At 42.2% G+C, this 19,355-nt stretch overlaps 1 protein-coding gene across 4 annotated transcripts in view; it reads left to right on the top strand.

Annotated features, from left to right (window-relative positions):
* The window catches only part of slc35f3b (solute carrier family 35 member F3b), a 61,100-nt gene that overhangs the window by 15,315 nt on the left and 26,430 nt on the right, over nucleotides 1–19,355 (top strand). Inside the window, exon 1 of one of the 4 annotated variants that reach the window (XM_079362086.1) lies at nucleotides 17,688–17,937. The exons of the other annotated variants lie outside the window; for them this stretch is intronic. Within the exon in view, the coding sequence (XP_079218212.1) occupies nucleotides 17,862–17,937 (76 nt within the window). The 5' untranslated portion in view covers nucleotides 17,688–17,861. Of the gene's footprint in view, nucleotides 1–17,687; nucleotides 17,938–19,355 lie in introns of those variants that run through there. 4 annotated transcript variants of the gene reach the window in all.

Genomic DNA, 19,355 nt, shown 5'->3' with positions numbered 1-19,355 from the left:
CGACAACGGAGTTCTCATACTAACTCCGTTTTAATTGACTCATCAGCCTTCTGTAACTGTCTGCTACCTGCCTCCCAGTACAGAAGAGAGCAACGTTAGAAACTGGGGAAAGTGCAGCCAGATATTTCCCCCAGGAGTCGGTGAACAATAAAACAAATCGGGCTGAGAGGAGAGTGAACGCTGGATCTAATTCTGTTCGGAGGCCAGAAATATAACAATGAATCGATCAGAATGTGGCTTCTGTCTGCTAATCATCAAGTGTAACATGTTTAAAAATAGATCATTCATTATAGAAACTAATCTCATCGTACTCTGTGACTGTCATTATTTAAGTATATGATTGTAAAAGTTGTAGATGCATCTGCCATGAAAGATGTTTTAATGATTCCTGTAAAGCAGATAAACATCAGTTTGTAAAGTGAAACCTGCTGAAGCCCTGTGAATCAAAGCAAACAGAGAGTAAATGTATTTAGCTCAGTCTATTCTCCTCCACAGTTTTCTCCTCATTAGTGACTCATGTTGACCAGAGGCTGACTCATTTCACAAGTGGTAATATGTTTGTTTTAAATCTGCGAAAATCATAGAGAGAGGGACAGAATCCATTTTGATCTCATTATTCTACTCTGTTTTTCGATGATGTAAATTCATGCAAATGAAAGGTAGAACTGTGCTTGAATGTGTTGTGTGTCAGCTTTGTGTTGCTGCTGATTTTTTTTCTCTTCACAGTTTTGCTCGATGATTAGAACTGTTTCTATGATTAGAAAAATGCAAATCCTTTGTATCCAAAGTTTGCACTTTACAGCATGGACTCTATGTAAATAATGCCAATACACTTTCTCTTCCCAGCACATCTGGAATCAGTTATTAAGTTTGATAGAAGTTGTGCATTTGATTGCACATTAGCTCGCCCTATCTGCATCCCACTACTACGCGTCATGAATTAAAGGAGAAATACAAAGCGCTTACAAATGACATCCAGTGCTGTGATTGACCCACACTGCATCTCAAGACTCCTGCACAAAGCATCAGTCATACATATTCAACCCTTCAATCTGGCTTCTGTGGCAAACTATCGACTTTTTACAGATCCACGTCTGTGTGGATTAAATTGAAATGTTGCGTAGTGCAGCTCGAGCCGTCTCTGAGGTCGTTCTTGATGATGCACGATTAAATTCCTCTCTCTCTTTATCTCTGCACAGTCATGCAAGCTCTGCTGTCGCCACTTGGATATCATTTCCCTCCACTTAGCGGTCTCTTTTCGTTGCAACAGGCACTTCTTCTTGGGTGCATGTGTGAGCATGTGCAACAGAGCGAGAGCTGCAATCTCATCAGTGGGTCGATCGATTGAACTGATAAAAGTTGCCTGAATCTTGTATTCTCACCCTCTCTGTCCTGCAATCAGTCTCAGCTGCTTCTCCTGTCAAAGTTACACCTGGTCGTAAAATGCTAAGGAGGCAAGCGTGTTGCCATTTAGAGTTAAAACAAAACTAGTGTTTTCACATGCATACTGTATGTGAATGCAAACAGCCTCATTTTCTTTCTCTTGCCAGACCTCTAGTATTTTTTCCACAGCAAGTCCGAGTGGGCTGAGGTGAGAATGCTGCAGGATATTCTCCGGAGAATTCTGTTGCACGGTGCGACCACTACGATCCCCGTGCAAGTATTTAACCCGCTGCGTCACGTTTTCTGCACATAGCATTGATATAAAGGCAAATGTTGTCGTTATAGCGTTATCTTCCCTGTTGTTTTTTTTACGTCACGTTCTACCTAAGAAGACCCGCCGCCCCCCTTCCCGACTTACAGGGACTCCAGCTTTGAGCAGTCCTCCTGTAATTATCTAGATATTATCTGCAGTGCGTATGAGAAAACGGCTATACAGTAAGATATGAAACGACTGTGGGAAAATAAAAACTAAATCTGCAGTCCTTTATTAAAGCTTATGCAGTAATTACTGTTTAGAATGCAGTTTTAGTACAGTGAAAATGCAGAAGTAATTTACAGGCTGCGTATTATAAAGGCATTGCAGACCTATTTCTGTCTCGGTGGGGGGAGCATCTCTTAATGATGAATCTCTCTGAAACAGTGTTGAGAAGCTGCACTGTGTTCTCATATCCTGATTTAGAGATGGAGAAGAGTCTGTTGTGGAGGAGCGGTGGGGGTTGTGATGGTGCAGCCTGGGGCACACCAGCAGGAGGGGAAACAGAACAGTTGAGCCTCCAGGATATTGTGCCTGGCGCTGCTATTGGAGGATCACGTGTGTTCTCTCCATGCAGGCCTCCATGCTGACGTTGTTCATTACTTTTTACGGCAAAGCATTCTCTCTTTGTAACCAACGTAAACCCGAGGTTTATGGATTAAAGGATCAGTACTCACATGGTAATAAATACGAAGCTACAGCCAGCAGCCTGTTAGCTTTGGATTTAAAGTGGGAGCTGCTCTCCTGCACCTTAAAGGCTCATTAATCATCACATTTTTGTCACCATGTCTCATTTCTGATTGGCTGCAGGGTGTCTATTAATTCCTGACTGTTGATTCCTTCTGAGCAGTTTCACTTAAACGATCTCTTCGCTGTTCTGAACAAAAGCCCCGGCCACGTCTCCGCTTCAAAAACTCTTTGGCTTCAGATGGAAGCTGCGAAAAGTTTCGACAGATCTTTTCACCATTTCTCAGGAGGAAAGCAAATACGAATACTTTACATCCCAAAACGTGTGACTATCCTTTAAAATCGGTGATGTGTTTCTTGATTGGATACTGATGTGTGAGAGTGAGCACACAGTAAAGCAGATCTGTCGGGGAAAGAGGTTGAGCCTCAGAAGAAGAAGAACAACAAAGAAGCTGACTGGATGGGTCTATTTTCAGATGATGAAGACTCCCCTACTGCCTCTGTAGGCTGTTTAGGCTGTAATAGGCCGGCTAATTGGCGCCTCTGCATGAGAAAAATTAGCATCGGTGCATGTTTGACAGCTGAAGCCTTTTGTCTAAGATAGTTCAAAGGAGAATAATCCTTCCTGAAGATGTAGTACACTTTAACTTTCATCCTTTTTTTGGAAAGGTAGTGTCTGTTTTGTGGGCTGTTTAGAGAGATTTACAGCAATTATCTTCCATAAAAATGTGAGCCAATGCACGCTGACAGGTGTCATATATATATGAAGGGTTGGTAAATTAAAACAAAGTTCATACAGATTTTTGAAATGTAACTGGTGGTCTTGTAATTCTTCACCAGCGTCAGGAGGATGCTGAGTCTCTTATTCCCTCTAACAGATTTTGCTGGCGTGCTCGCAGAAGTCTCACTAATGACTCAGAGTGTAAGCAGTTGATTTCCTCAAGAATCCCAAAGCCGTGAGCAGGCTCATCGGACCGTCTCTCTGATTTATCGCTGCATGAAGGGCTTCATGAATAGTGAACACCAACTCAATGTGAGGATGAAGAACTACCCCTAATGACGACTTCTTTCACGTCTCCTGACGGTCAGAGATCTGACTTCATGTTTTTTATGTTCGACTTTAAAGCTCAGAAACTGTCTGCACTTCATTTTTCAGTGTGCTACTTAAGTTAGCTTTGCAAACGAACACAAAAAATCCTTCTCTTTGAGGTTTTAAATATTCTAATTTTAATAAAAACTGCACTGGACTGTCATATTTCGTTTTCTTCATTGTCAACCATGCACATTAAGGACTTACATAGCTGAATCTGATTGGTCAGATTGCATGTAAGATGTTTGTAAATAAATCATTGTAAATAAAAGGGTTACCAGTGGCCTAGTGGTTAGTTTGTGCGTCCATGTACAGAGGCTCCTTTCATACGTCTCTCTCCCTGATTTCTGACTCCATCCAACGTCCCGTCCCTCAGATAAAGGCATGACACGCCCAAAAATAAACCTTCATGAATACATCTTAAACTAACCTCATGCTGATGCCAGCGGATATTTAAGGACTGTCAGAGTAAACAAGGATTTATCATCGATGTGGGTTTTTCTTTTTTGGGACAGTTTCTTAACTAATCTGAATAAAAAATAGTGACTAAAGTTTCCACTTCTTTAGTTTGTTTGGCTGTCGATCAGTCTGAACAAAGACTCTTGACTCTTCTAAAGCTCAATGTCTGGATTTAATTAAAGCGTTGAATCAGCGACGAGGGCGAGAGCTATGAAAGCCGAGAGAGTGAGTCTTCCCCATGCATGTCACTGTAAGTCATTATCATAACCCCCCGAGCCCCCAGCATACAAAGTATTCAACATGGGGTCAGAAAAACCGCGGGCAATTATTGAGGCTGTGGACATGGATGAAGGCCGACAGCCAATGGGGGAATGAATCTCCTCCTCCCCCCCCACCAACCCAACCAGGGGCTGAGTGGTCCGCATCCATCAGCCCACTGCATGTACAGAACACCCACTTAATCACAAGGCTTATACAAATCACACAAATACACAGGCTTCTGTACTGTGCACTATTACCCCACAGTTTATAGGCGCTGTTGACTCGGACTGATCTGTTCATGACTGGATGCTGCATCGAGCATTTATGAGCTTTGGCTGCTGTCTTTCATCTGCAAAAGTTAAAAATGCTTCTCAATGAATAATCTGTTCAAAATGAGAATATACTGCTCTTAGTGTCAGTAACAAGGAGTAGAGGTGTTATGATACCCGTACTAGCATGTTGACCAACGATACTGCAGAGAGTATTGGCAAGTATGCCAATGGATGCAGTGATCCATATCAAAGAAATCGGCTTGTTCAATGAATTGTTTAACTGTTAAAAACAGCCACAGTGTGCTGAGTTTGGTAGAAACGTACTAAATAGCATCTTGAAAGGCAGGTTGGTCATTTTTAAAACGAGTGTGATTTTGAACGTAGCATTCCTTCAGTGCTCCATCTACACCCAGCCCCTCCCCTCTGTGCTCATACTACAAACTACGTCGTCTAATGTCTCATTCAGCGGTAGGTTAACACGAACCTTTATCAATAATACAGGTTTTTTATTTTATTTTATTTCTTTATTTTTCCCAACCCTGCTTTAAAGTTTAGGTTTGGAATCTTTATCTGGAAGGAGCATTGATTATTATAACAGCTTTGAGAGGTCTTTATAAAAACTGATTTTAGAACTTATAGGTTGTTTGAAAAAAAAAAAAAAGAGTCTAAAAACACTCATTGCAGCCCTTTTTTCCTCCACAGTGAATTCTGGGTAATTGCTGTTAAAAATGGAGCCTGATTTCAGGTGACATTTGTCTCCCGTGCTGCTTACACCACATGACTCTCTAATGAGAACCTGTCTCATTGTTATGATAAATCCCCTCATTTTAGGCAATTCTAGCTCCAGTTGATGAAGAGAGCGGCTCCTTTTATTCACCCGATAACCAGCACACGAAGCTGTGCGTTTACGGCTCTAGGGACGCACGGGCGTCAAGTTCTATTTTTGTCCAACAGTGACTGCTCGCTGTGTGCCTTGGTGCTCTCACCGGGGCCGGACTGAACCACGAGTAGAGATGGAGGATGGAGGAGAAAGAGTGTGAATTACACATTATAGACAGCGCGCGCGCACACACACACACACACGCTCGGGGCCTTTTGAAGGGCCTCCAACCACCTGCTGCTGGAGTAGACGGGGAAGGTGTGATTGCCAGTGATCAGAAACCAGTTTGATCAGGCTTGAAAGCGACCCGGCTGAACGTATCACACAATCTGAACACTTCAAAGAAAGAAGATAAGAAGTGTGAATAAAACATGATCATACAGGTTAGAACTGACGACCCCTTCATCATCACAGAGTACCTTTCCTCCTTTATTACAAAGATTTTTCTTTTACTGTGACTGCTCCGACTGCCTGCTGTATTTTACTTCTCCTTTCTATTTGGACCTTTTCCCTAGCTTTGAATTATTTACTGCTCAGCGCAGAGTCTAATTCCAATTTTGTCAGTCTGCCAGCCTCAATTATGTTCAAGAAAATTGATTCATTTTGTCAAACTGCTTTCATAATTGACGTGCAAAGTCTCGGGTGTATTATTTTATACTCTCGGGTTCATTTCTATGATCAGAGCTCGGTCAGCATCTTTCACCACGGCTTCACGGCTGTGAGAGAGTGTTTTATTTAATGGGGGATTCCTTGCTTTTTTTTTTTTTAATCCTGTGCTTTATCTTAGAAATATATAAACTCTGTAGATCTCGAGGTGAAATAATCTGTTAATTTCAATAGATTCCTTCAGTCAACAGGCATAAAAAGGCAGATATGGCTGCAACATCATCACTGTGTGCGCCAGAGAAGTGCGACAGCTCAAAGTGTTTGCTGTCGTCACTGACAGGCTCGGATCGTTGCTGCAGATCTTTACATAAAGAATGATGTGCTTTTTTTTACTTCCCCACCTAAAAGGTGCAAATGACAAAACAGTCATTTTACCTTCTGAAACACAGAATCTACTGATGCCTCTATTGGTTATGTTGTGTGTTTGTTTTGTGTGACTTCACTGATCAAATATGTTTTTATATCTGTTCAGTAGTTATTTAGACAGTAAAAGGAGTAAACGATCTGTTTAGAAACGTTCAGTGGCGACAGTGAGGCTGCATCAAGCGGTGAATACAAAGTGAAAAGACGTCGTCCATTTGCATCCTGCAGCGGTTCACTTGGTGTTCTTTAGTTAATTCAGAAGAGCTTCAGGTTCGACAGTTATTGAGAGTGTCTCCAAACTAAATGTTAGAGGTTTGATCCCCAGTGTGGCCATCCGTGCAGCATAAATAAGTCTGGAACCTTTTTATTCCACTCTGACTTCCAGGTCTTTTCAGAGCCTCACCCAAACTAGAGAAGAGTAGCAGAAGGTTTCCAGCTGGAGGGATCAATAAAAGCATTTAAAGCATTCAGAAAGAGAAGAACTTCTTTGGTGCTGTGGTGCATTTTTTAAATCCACACGCCAGATGCAGTTACTTTTAAGAAGATTTGTTGAATGACATGACATGCACCAGCACATGAATGGTGCGTCACACAGTGATGTTCAGACACACACGGTGACACGTGTATGGAAAGCCTTTTGAGCATGTATTAAATATCTCTGCTATCAAAAGTCATTTCCTGCACTAGTTCACTCGATCAATCATTATTTGTATAACGCAGATTCATAAGAAGTGTTATTTTGAGAGCAGGACGTGCATGAAAGAGGACGCCGCTGGTTGTTGGGACGACAGTCCGATGGTGGAGGCTCGGCGTCAGGCGGTCTTTGGCAGCACTATTAACTTACAGCAACTCGTGTGACGAAGTGAAAATGTTTCTCATACGAGTTTGTAAAGAAACATTTTTAATGGTAAAGTAAACTACATTTTAACTAATATGAAAATATGATTTTAACTAATTAACTAATGAGGTCAAAAAATGTCCACCTAGTTAACCAGTTAAAATCGTTAAACTAATTAATCCTGAGTCCTGATTGGATGAATGTTTTTCCTGCTGCTGTAAAAACAACCAAACAGCCAAATATGTGTATTTAACCGACTAAACATGTCCTTAACAACGAGAGACTATTGCATTAATTTGATCAAAAACACACTCTGGGGCCAAAGGAGTGGAACTGTTTGAGGAGATTATTTGGCTTTTGTGAGTAAGAAGATTCTCATTAATGCATTTTAATATTCCTAAATCTTTGGTAAAGGTCATAAAAGGGGAACTCATTATCACTTTTTTCCCCTGGTTTTAGTCTTTTCATTTTCTTTTCAACATTTGAAGAAAACTTTGATTTAAACTGTAATACATTAAAACTAATAGTCCTTTTTTTGGGGTCAGTCTGCAGTCACCTCACTGTGGAGGAAAAAAAAACCTCCCATCAAAGACTGGAGTGAGTTTCTCTCTGAGTAATGAGGCTCTAACACCCTTTAAATAAGGAGAAGGAGAAGTAAATGATCTGACAGAGCTTCGAGGCTTTTTGTGACTCTACTTCCTCGTCTGTGTGGGTGACGTAGTTCATCAAAATCTTTCAGTCCAGCTGAATGTCTACGTCTGGTTTGACGTAAAGGTGTGTATGTGGGTCACATCCTCACCTCTCATCACTGCTGGCCCATTTTCTGCTCCACTGCTGGCCTGCTCTTTGATTTGTCGGTCATTTTTTATCCTAATCCCGAACACAGGTCTCTATGTGACGCTCTCGTCAGGCGTTGCAGTGCACGTGGTCACAGTGCCCCCTACAGGCAAACTCCAGGCTCTGCAGTGTCAGGATACGGTCCCTACAGGTGTTTCTAAAGCAGCCGATAAGCATGTTTGACTGCCTTTAAGTTACTCTTTAATAAATTAGCATACATTGGCATCATGATATGTTGCAGTACATGTTGTGTAGTTTATTTTGTGTTTTTTTTTTTGTCATAAGTGATGTAAAAAATGTGACGCCAGAGCAGGTTTATCTTTTTGGAGGAAATGGAAAAGTTGCATAACTTTAAGTGTGTACTTTGTGCAGACACTTTAAGGCTGTGGTAATCACCTGGTGAAATTGCATAGAGAAGCTTCTTTTTTTTTTTTTTAAGAAGAAGAAAAAAGAAAGCTGCCCTGTAATTACATCAATTTAGAACAATTTGAATATTGTGAAGCACAGCGAGTTAAGTGCTTTTTAAAGAGGAGCCGCTTCAGCACAAACAGCCGAGAGTTTGAGAGCCAGAAACAACTCTGAAAGTAAAAAAAACCCAAAACATCACATTTACAGTAATACTCAACAGGAAGGAAAAAAAACAAGAATCACTTACTCACATATATTAAATACTGCTTAGATTTAATACCATACCATTCTGGTTTTATTGCTCAACCACACAATAAAGATGAGTTTGTCATACTTGAGCTTGACAACAGAGGGAGCCAGCACCATTTATTGGAGCTCCAATGTGTAGCAGCAGTTTGTGTGAGAGCGTCAGAACCTCTGTGTTTGTGCATCGAAGCCTCCTTGTGGATATCTGACAAATCCTTGAATTAAAGAGTGAACGAACAACTTCATCACTGCTGGGACCAAATCAAAACCAGAGAGACATGTAGCGGCATATTTCCTCTGTTATGAAAATATATTGCAATAAATGTTAAATGAAACATTTCATCAACACAGTCTGGCTTTTTGGACTTCAAATGCACAAATTATTTGTTCATTAAAAATGAACTGTTCCTGACATTTAAGACTTGATTGGATTAAAGTGGTGATTTTAGATTCTGCTGGGGCCATATAGGCAAAACAATTAATTGGGGGCCCATCCAACCAGCATTCATTCCCATTCCTCTGCCAGTTTCCTCAATTTACTCATCTTCCTCTCTTAATTTTTCCACTCCCAGATGGATAATCCATTTTCATTGTTGTTGTTGTTGCTTTCTATAGACTCCTAAGTGGAGTACAGGGCAGCAGCCACGCCCGTCCAACAGATTCAACAGAGCTGGGCCCACGTTGATCTTCTCCAAGTCTGGCCTCCCCACCTTCCTCTTCCCCTGTGGATTCCAGTCCAGCCTGCCTTGTGATGTTGTCTGCTAGTTTTCGTAAAGTGTGTTCAATCCACCCACACTTTCTCGCCATCCCTTTTCCTTTCAACTCTTTATTTCCAAATGTACCCGGGTGCAAATGACTAATAGTTACTCGTTGATATAAGCTGCATCTTCATTAGCTCTTGCTGGAACTGATCCTCTTTTAAGCATCCTGCAATTAAGCCTAATAAGACTAATCCTCTTTTTTTTAGCATCTTCAGACTGAAACAAAGAGTCAGGGGAGGTTGAGAGATGTTGGCTGAGTAGCAACAATCACCAGAAAGTGAAGCAGCTGACGATGTTTAAAAGAATCACATCATTTCATGCCCTTCTCATCAAGGAGTATTAATTTGCCCAAAGACAACATGACAGACGTGCGGTTTCTCATAAGATCAGCTTCATGTTTTTTTTTTTTTGCAGTATTGCTTTTACAGTGTGGCGACCGTTACGCAGCATTTTCAGGGCTCCTCACAGGTGTTTCTCCTGCTGAAACCACGAGCGATCAATGCCCCTGTGTGCCACCGTTTAGTCCTGCAATGTAACAAAAGCAGAAAGTGTTTTGGCAACTGTTCTCTCCCTCCCGCTCCCCTGAGGAAAACTGAAGTCATTAATCCAATGAACTGCTGCCAGTTGCACTACCTTGACAGCGGCGTGCCTGCACACATGAGCTGCGTCTGCTCTGAAGATGTATCGCGCCTCGGAGAGGGAAAGTTAATCTGTTTTGACCTTTTCAGGCTCTTGAAACAAGCTGTTATTTAGGACTTCATGCCTCAGCCCCCTCCTCCTCCTCTTCTCACGCCCTGGGAGTTCTTATTAAGTGAGAGGGCAGTGAGACGGACTCTTCTTCGGTTCGGTAATGAAGCCCTCTGCTCTCGTGTCTACAGCTCTGCTACATGCTCTCCATGCAAAGCAGCAGCCGGAAGTGACCCGGGCTGGAACAGAGCAAGGAGAGAGAGTTCAGAGGAGATCCAATATTTACTTTCTTTACTCCACAGAGAAGCAAACAAGTCTCCTCATAGAGAACACTGACAACATTTGAGAGCAGAATCAATCATTGCATCATTAATATTTATTGCTATATTAAAGTAGATTTTTTATTTTTCCACGCAAAAGCACTTAACAAAGTCCACAGGTGACTTTTTTGCAGCAATGGTGACTTTAGCCTGCTAAACTTGTAGCACTGATTGAGGGAAACATTTTAACTCTCCCTGAAGTTAAGTTCATGTTTTCACTCTTTTTGACATGCAGCAAAGTGCCAAGGTCGGATTTGAACCCACAGCCACTGAGACGAGGACTATATAGCCTCTGTGGGGCGCACAATACAAAACCACTGGGCGTTCTTATTAAGAGGCATGCTACTCACCCTCCGTTCAGGACTAATAACAGATGTCTGTTATAACGTGAACTTTTGCTTTGTGATTCATTTTTGGTCCCTACAATTTTTATTTTTATTTTTATTTTTTTTTTAACAGTGAAGGGAATTATACCACCGGCTTTATGGACAATGAATGCTCATCAATGAGGTTGTTATCGGTGTTGGACAAAGAGTGGATTTCTCTTAAATCAGGAGAGCTGTCTGATTGGACAGTAAAGGCCAATAAAATCTGTAAATGTTTGGAGAATGAGGCAGCTTCGCCACTCGCTACCAAAATCACCATTACACAAATTAAGACGGGCATGATTACACTGTTGGTAGATTTAGAGCAGGCAGAAAGAAAGTCAATCGTCTTATCAAGTCCTGTGTGCAGACTCCACTGAAGCTGAAGCACTTACTGCATAATCAATATTATCGATTTTAAACAAGCTCGTTCTCATCCCGCCCTCTAGGATTACAGTAAACAGCTGATTTGGTTTAAGTACAGTAAAGTAAATTCAATTAACACAAATACACAGATGAAGTTACTCTCAACCCAAGAAATGAAAGTTGTTAATGAAAAAAAGTTGAAGTTGTTCTGGTAAGTTGTGCTCTATGTAACTTAAAGCAACATTTACTGTATTAGTAAATGGTTAGTTTGGACGCACCATTTAACGAAGTTCTTGGGGCGGGCGGCCCGCGTTCAGGTCCGACCTGTGGTGTCTTTCCTGCATGTCGTTCCTGACACTCCCTCCCTGATTTCTGACTCTATAAACTTTCCTATCTCTCCAAAAAGGCCCCACAAAGAAATCTCAAAATAAGCCCACTGAGGTAGATCGCTCTTCACTATGAGTCCAGTTCTGCTCAGGCTTTTGGGAAATGGTAAATGGATGTGAGCTTGTATGGCCTATTCTATTCTTCTTCTTCACACCTACACATGCACACACTGATGGCAGAGGCTGCTGTGGAAAGTCTAAACTAATTTTGTTCAAACACTTTCATACGCAGCCAAAAAAGCAGCCGGAGCATTTTGGAGTTTGTGTGTTTGGGGTTAAGTGTGTTGCCCAAGGGCACATCGGACATGCTGCAAGAGCTGGAAATCAAACAGCTGACCGACTCTCCCGCTGAACCACAGCCGGTTTCTACCTGTATGAAGGAGGCTAAGGATGCTCAAGGTTGTAAACAATTTTGAAAACATGTATGATTGGAACCGGCTCCATATTTGTTGAATGAATAATAACTGATTGATTTTCTGCCACAAAAGTCTAACAGCGTCCTTATTTAAAATGTCAAATTTGACAATGGCTCACGAAGAAACATGTTTTCTCTTTGTTAAGAAATGTCAAAGACTTTCTTTTAATCACTTTCTGTTGTGTTTGGCAAAATATGCAGTAGGTGTTTAAAAGAGAAGGTGCGGGCAAACACAACACTTTCATGTTTCACAAAAGGGAACGTTAGTGACCCTTTGACATTTCCTCCAGCTGACAATAAAAATTGACATTTCCGATTTCAAGTGAGCTTAAATAAAAGATAACAAATTGTTTTATAGTGTTCAGACCTTTCTGCACATTCTCACCTCCCCCCCAAAAAAACACTAACAATCTTTCCAATGTCTCACTTAACACATTTGTAAGCGGTCAACCAAGCTACAGGAGCTGGAGATCGAACCCCTTACCTTCCAGTTAAGAGATGAACTGGGATTTCCTTCCAACTCCATGTAATGGTACAATACCTTTCAACAGAAGGAATGATTTTGCTCCCATTTCCTCAAAGAGCCCCAGTCGCCTGTTTTGGCCACTGTGCACTCGATCACACAGCAGCCTTCAGCTAAAAAAGAAGCCAGCCGGCCCGTCTCTCTCTGCACTGTTTGATGCTTCATGTTTGAGAGGAGAAAAAGAGAGAGAGTGACCGAGTAAGAAGCTACATTGGACAGGCTTTTACACGAGAGCTCGGAGAAACAGTCTGCAGGTTCAAGTCCGATGAGGAGCTGGTTATGTCCATTCACTAAATGTGTGTCTTACAAAAAGTGCAGTGTACTCAGAGACCTGTGATTGGCCCAAAAGCGCACACAAACCTATTCCTCCATAATTTATCGCTGCCTGCAGGATAAGTTTTAGGCTAATTTCATACAGGCTTTTTTTTTTTTCTAGAAATCTGTATTTGTGTCTTTCTTTAATATCCGTCTCAGTTTCGAATAAGCAGATGAAGAATTCCTTGGACTGCCATATACCATAATATCTGTCTCATGCAGTTGCATTTATTTATTGCCAGACAGGCTTTTTATGAATAATTTTCACATGCATTTGTATATCAAACATTAAAGCAACAATCATTGGTAAAGCTATGGATTGTTTGACCTGGAAAAAGGCTGCTGTAGCTCTTATTATTCTGCATGAATAGACATTTAGGAGGCCTTATAAGTGCCCGACTACATCCCTCTGAACGTTAAAGAGCGATCGCCTCTCATCCCGGATCTCGTCTCGATCAGTCTGAGTGGAAATGAGCATTCAAAAGGCATTGCTGTTGCAGAAGCCTCTTTACACTTATTCATTGCTCATACACACCGATTCTTTTCCATATACTGTACGTGACTCTTCAGAGAGCGTTGTCATGAGGTGTCTCAGAGCACGCGCAGGATTCATCCTCCTCCGTTTTCTCACATAAAAGTCTGTATGAGTCACTGCCTGGGATCTTCTAATGATCTCACCCGCTTCACCTTTTTCAACCGCCTTGTCTTTTCTGTCAATAATAGCACGTGCAGTGCAACTGAATCCTCTTGTCTCTGACTGAAGAAGCTCCTGGAAATTAGGTTCCCAAAGGAGGAATGCAGCTGCAGAAGTCATGTGACTCTCAGAGAAACATAAAAAGGAGAGGATGCGGAGTCTTTGACAGTGACACAGAAAAATATAAATCATAGGTGGCACGTTTGTTATGTTATCAATCAACCATTGGTCTGTCATTGCACTTGAGCCATTGCATCCCATCCTGATATTTCTTTCTTGTCACAACTAAATCGTCAAAGGGAAAAAGGATGACTTTGGTTTGGCTGCAGAGGGACGTCAGGCTAGGTGTGGACAGAGCGTTTTAAGAGCTTCCTGTCCTAGTTAAGGCCAGGCAGGGGATTCTTCCTTGAGTGTGAGGTGGAGTCTGAGCAGTGAATAATTTAGTGCAGCTTCCTTAAGGCATGCTTACACTCAGCGGCCTCGACACACACATGCAGAGCCACTTCACACACGCACACACACACACGTCTTTAAAGGGGGTCACAGGATCAGCACAGGTGTTTATAGATCAATACTAGGCTGTTCAACTTACATCACTGAAAACAATCTCTTCTGTTTGTAAAATGGCTCCAAGACTTAAAGCTGCTGTAAAGAGTTTTTTCTAGCTGGTTATGAAATTAATCCTGACGCCACTAAATGACCTACAAAGGCTAAATGCGATATGAAAACTAGTAATGGTTACTTTTCTTGAGTATCCAGTTTTAACACAGCTCTTTAATACTGTCTTTTCCTAACAGGTTTGTTTCTTTAGCTTTTATGTATTTGTGGTACAAATGTATTTTTATTTTGCACCAACGTCTGAAGGCTGCCTAACATGGAGTCTGGACTCAGTCTAAGTGGATTGGACAGTAACATGGAGAAAAGAGGATTACGTGGAGCTTCTATCGGTGCTTATCACAAAGCAACAGATTTTAAAAAACAGAAATCTGACGGAAAAGACGAATCAAAGAGACAGGAGAGGGAAACTCAACTGCAGAGAAGAGGCCTAATGTGGGCTACATGGAGTCACCTGGCCCACTCTGAAGGTCAGGAGGTTGGCAATGCAATAATGCATAATTCATCACTGGATGGCTCCTCTGTCAAATCTGGTATTCTACGGGGTATTTTACATAAACTGGAATATTGTTGGATACTCATACCATGCACAAGCGTCCATACTTCTACTTGTGGAAAGAGTGTGTTTACTTTTGTCACCTCTTGATGTGAGACTATTTCAGTTGAACAGCTGCTATACTCCAGCTCATCCGACAGCTCTCACTTTTTAAGTGTTGTGATACTTGATGTGAAGCTCTGAACGGTCACTTGACGTTTGAAAACCAATTTTCTCCTGTTGGTGGAGAAACCCTAAAAGAGACGACTGAAAAGGACCCTCGGCGAGGTTTTTCCTGCTCACCCTCGCCTCGTGGATGAGCCAGAAAATCGTACTCACTTCAACGCTTCTAGTGCGATTTGCACTGAGATGACTTTGGCAAAGTCAAAGACTGAAGATGTGAGGGCTGGTGTGAGACTGAAAAGCTATCAGAAGTTTAACCCGGCAGGTCGGTCACAGTATCATCAGCCAGCTGGAATTCAAATTCCAGTCACTTCACAGAACACAGCTGACAGGAGGCTCTGAACAACTGCAGCTCAGGTACTAATGTAGAATCCGGTCATTGTGAGGCACCTCTGGCTTATTTCTTATACAACAGTATGCATGCTGTGTTTTTCCTTAAAGGTCCAATATGTAAGATATGTAGGGAATTAAATGATACAGTGACCTCACTATATGATATATGAATATATGAACATCGTCTTCCAAGCGAGCAGCCAGGGATCGACTTGGACTTGTGGTTTCTTTGCTGCAAGTCATTCCTCTCTCTCTCTCTCTCTCTCTCTCTCTCTCTCTCTCTCTCTCTCTCTCTCTCTCTCTCTCTCTCTCTCTCTCTCTCTCTCTCTCTCTCTCTCTCTCTCTCTCTCTCTCTCTCTCTCTCTCTCTCTCTCATAAGTTATTCGAAGCGTGCAGCTAGGTGGACAGATGTGAGGTTCCATGACGTCAAGCAAAAAATTCACATTATGGAACACAGCGACACAACTTGACCTCAGCAAAATGTTCTTTTCTTTGCTTTTCTATTCTGACCAGAGACATCAGAGGAAACCAAAAAACCATTCATACACATGTATATGCAGGAGCAACTGGGGATTAAGTGTCCTGCTCAACGACACATAGAACGTGTGGCTGCATGAGTTGGGGATTGAACCCTCGACCCTCCAGTAGAGTTTGATGACGACTTTCCCAACAGCGACCTCCTAGGAATATTTCTACACAGTGCATTTCAAGTTTAATCCAAATGGCAGCTTGGCCCTAAGTTCATGAAGATGTTCCTAAATGAATCTGAAGTTTAAAAAAAAAAAACTTCTTAAGCTTTGAACTGAAGAAGTCTTGAGGATGAGAGGTGAAATGTCCTCATGAACCTCGGCTTTCAGTTGCCTCTGGGATTCAATTTTGAATATGACCTGGATGACGGGAACATCTTCACATGCATGCAGTGCAGGCTTTATAGGAATGGAAATCATACACAATGGACCATTGTACTCTGTATTGGCTGATATCCTGAGTCCAGGTTTAAAGCTCAGAAAAAGCAGAATCAGTTCCTAATTGTTCTTCGTCAGCACAATTGGCTCTAATTTACAAAGCCTGACAATTATACTAAACAAACAGAGCGAGCGTCCTGGAGAATAAATCTGCTTTGTCATGTTGATCTTACCTTCCACGTTGTATTATGCTAATGAAAACCATATGAGAGGATGAGCTTATGAGGTAAATATTGAATTTTAATGGACCTGACTTTGAGGTTGCATTACTCCTGAGGATTGCAAATAATTTATGATCTCCCTAAACTGCTCTTCATTCAATTTTAATAATCCTTTTTGCATCTAATGGATATCTAGATCATCTTTATCAAGACACTCTGACCAAGCTGGGCGGGAAAAAAAAGAACAAGCAGGAGAAGAAATCTGTGAGACTGAATGCTCTGATGTCTAAAGTTCTCGTAATTTTGTCTGCTTAAGATATCAACTTATTTATCTTGTGACCTTGGAATAAAAATGCTTTTCATAGCATCAGATTAATTTCTTGTGTTTTTTTTCAACATCTCGTGAAATCCACTTGTTATCACTGCATGGAAAACCAGCATTGTTTTCCCCAGATAAATCATGACAAAGGCTCCCACACACTGCATCGCTTTATGGTGACATAAATATTGTGTCAACATCGTTTTCAGTCAAATCCTCAGTGGAGCTGGAGCTGGAGCGACCCACTCACACACTCAGGTGTGCAGAGATTTTTTTTTCCAGTTTATCCTGAGATAAATAAAATGTGGAATGTGAGAAATAAATCTTAATTCACTTGTTATCGTCTGCTTCCGCAGGTTTAGGGCTTCAGTAATAAACTAGGAAAAAAAAACATTTGAAGAACTGTGTGACCTTGGACTTATTTTCGGGAAATGCCTTCCTTTCAGGTCTTGTAGTAGCACATTCTCCACAATGTTGGTGTGATTCATGTGATGATCACATTATGACTTTATGGGCATTAACTTGTGAAGTACCAACATTAAGAGGAATAGCCTCTCCAAAGACAACCGAGTAAAAGGCTGAATTACAAAGTGTCTGGGTATATGTTCATTTGGTGTGCGTGTTTCACCTTGTCTCTGAATATAATTAAGAATTAGTTTGTGTTATTATTGTTCCATGTTTATGGGCTAACAAGCCCCACAGCGTTCTCCCACCAATCTGCATCGGTCAACTCAATTCTGCAAGAGTCAATTCAAACCTGCACACTTCCATGGCAGAGCTCTCTTTTCCCGCGGGGGGGCCACAGGGGGTCCGGGGACAGCCGGGCACAGCCAGGCAGAGAGCCTGCTTCAGGACAAGTGGGTGGGTGGTGGGAGGTGGTTTTGACGCTGAGGGGTGACTGATGTATAAGTGACGTTGTCGAATTGCAGCATATGCCAAACTGTACGCGAGGAGAGACCAGGCAGGACGCACTGAATACGGCAGATTAAAGGAGGGGAGGGCAAGTGGAGGAAGCGGGTGGGGGGGAGAAAGAGAGAGAGAGATAAAAAACCCACAAACACCGACAGGGAGTTGGATGGATGCGAGGGGACAGAGAGCAGGAGCCCGGCTCTGAAACATCAAGGTGTCCCATCAAGAGGTCTGGTGTCTGCACCAAATCCGCTTCAGGGATGTAGTCGAAGCGGTTTCGAGCTCAGCCCATCCGAGCTCAGCACCATGAAGAAGCACTCCGCAAGGGTCGCCCCGCTGTCCGCCTGCAACAGTCCGGTGCTCACCCTCACCAAAGTGGAAGGTAGGGGAGAGTTTGTGTGCGTTACGAGCGCCTGCAGAACCTGCAAACTGACGCTGCGTGTTCCCACAGAACACCCTAAATTTAGAAGCATCCTTCCGTTTTAATATGACTGGGAGTATTATGGCTGAAATATTGTCATCATCTTGACAGGGATCAACTTTGGGAAACCTTACTGGATGGCGCGAGACATTTTTAATTACACGTCTACATTTCTGCACAAAAATGCCCTTAAATGCACATGGACATTAAGTTAATTATGCTATTTAGCCGAAAACCCTCCGAAATCAATCAGTGTGCTCTGATTTACCTGTCTTATTGTCGCATTGATTTAGCCTGTAATTATTTGTTTGTGAATAGGATTGACTCTTGCAGCTGGCTTCATCAACACTGAGCTAAATTGACTGGTCCACAGGGAGGATCTTAAGTTGTTATTGCAGCAGGGATTCCCCCTCTCTCACTCTCTGCCCCTCCACCCATCACCAGCTGCAGGAGTCACACAGCTAAAACACCACCGCCAGACCATCACATCCCCAAAACATCAGAGGCTGCTGGGACTTGAACCCTGCCAGCGTTAAACATTTGACTGGTTCTTGTGAATGTTACACTAAAATCACAATGATCGGCAGGTTCGCCTCGAGTGGCTTTCTGATGGATCTGTCCATTTTTGGGTCTCCCTGCTTTTCCCGAGAGTCCCTCTGATCTGCAGGAGGCTGACGTGTCTTTATGACATCATTAAGGGACAACTCCCCTTTGACTCCTTGTGTGACTGTTTATGCTTCTGCCCTGCATGAGTGTGTGTGTGTGTGTGTTGCTGCATCCTCTTGAAACGCCTGTCCCGATGTCTTGAGCAAGTACAGTGCCATATTTCCTCTCCTGGCTGGCTCTACAGTACGCCTCCTCCTCCGCTCCTCTTCTCCTCCTCAGCCTCATGCTTGTGCAAAAGCAGTGATGTTATGCATTTTTTAATCTGCCCCTCAGCACGACCAACTCCTGGATGTCTCAGTGTTAAGAATAAGCGCGGAGTAACACGACTGAATCAGCTGCTGATTTCACAGCAATTCAGCGCCTTGGATCTGAAGTAATCCACAGAACAATTGTGTTTCTTCGACCGACTGAAGTGAAATGAGGATTATGTTGAATTAAAGCAAGAATTACATATATAAACAGGCATTGTTGGACACCTTGTTTATTTGTTATTTTATTCATTTCTGAATGATTAAAACACAAACACATGTAAAGGCATGTGGATTTGTGCTATGAGGTAATGTTGACTTGTATAATTGCCATTTGATTAGCGTTAGGGAAGTGGCAGTTGTACTTTGTGCAGTGTAGTTAGGTGCTGCTTTAATGAACACTGATGGCTCAACTAATGACATCACAGCATGCAGAGCTAATTCAGCTCTAACAAAACAGTTTTC

Source organism: Symphodus melops (assembly GCF_947650265.1).
Source record: "Symphodus melops genome assembly, chromosome: 15".
Lineage (NCBI taxonomy): Eukaryota > Metazoa > Chordata > Actinopteri > Labriformes > Labridae > Symphodus > Symphodus melops.
The sequence above is the reverse complement of the archived record's forward strand: the minus strand, read 5'-3'. Positions and strand labels throughout refer to the sequence as shown.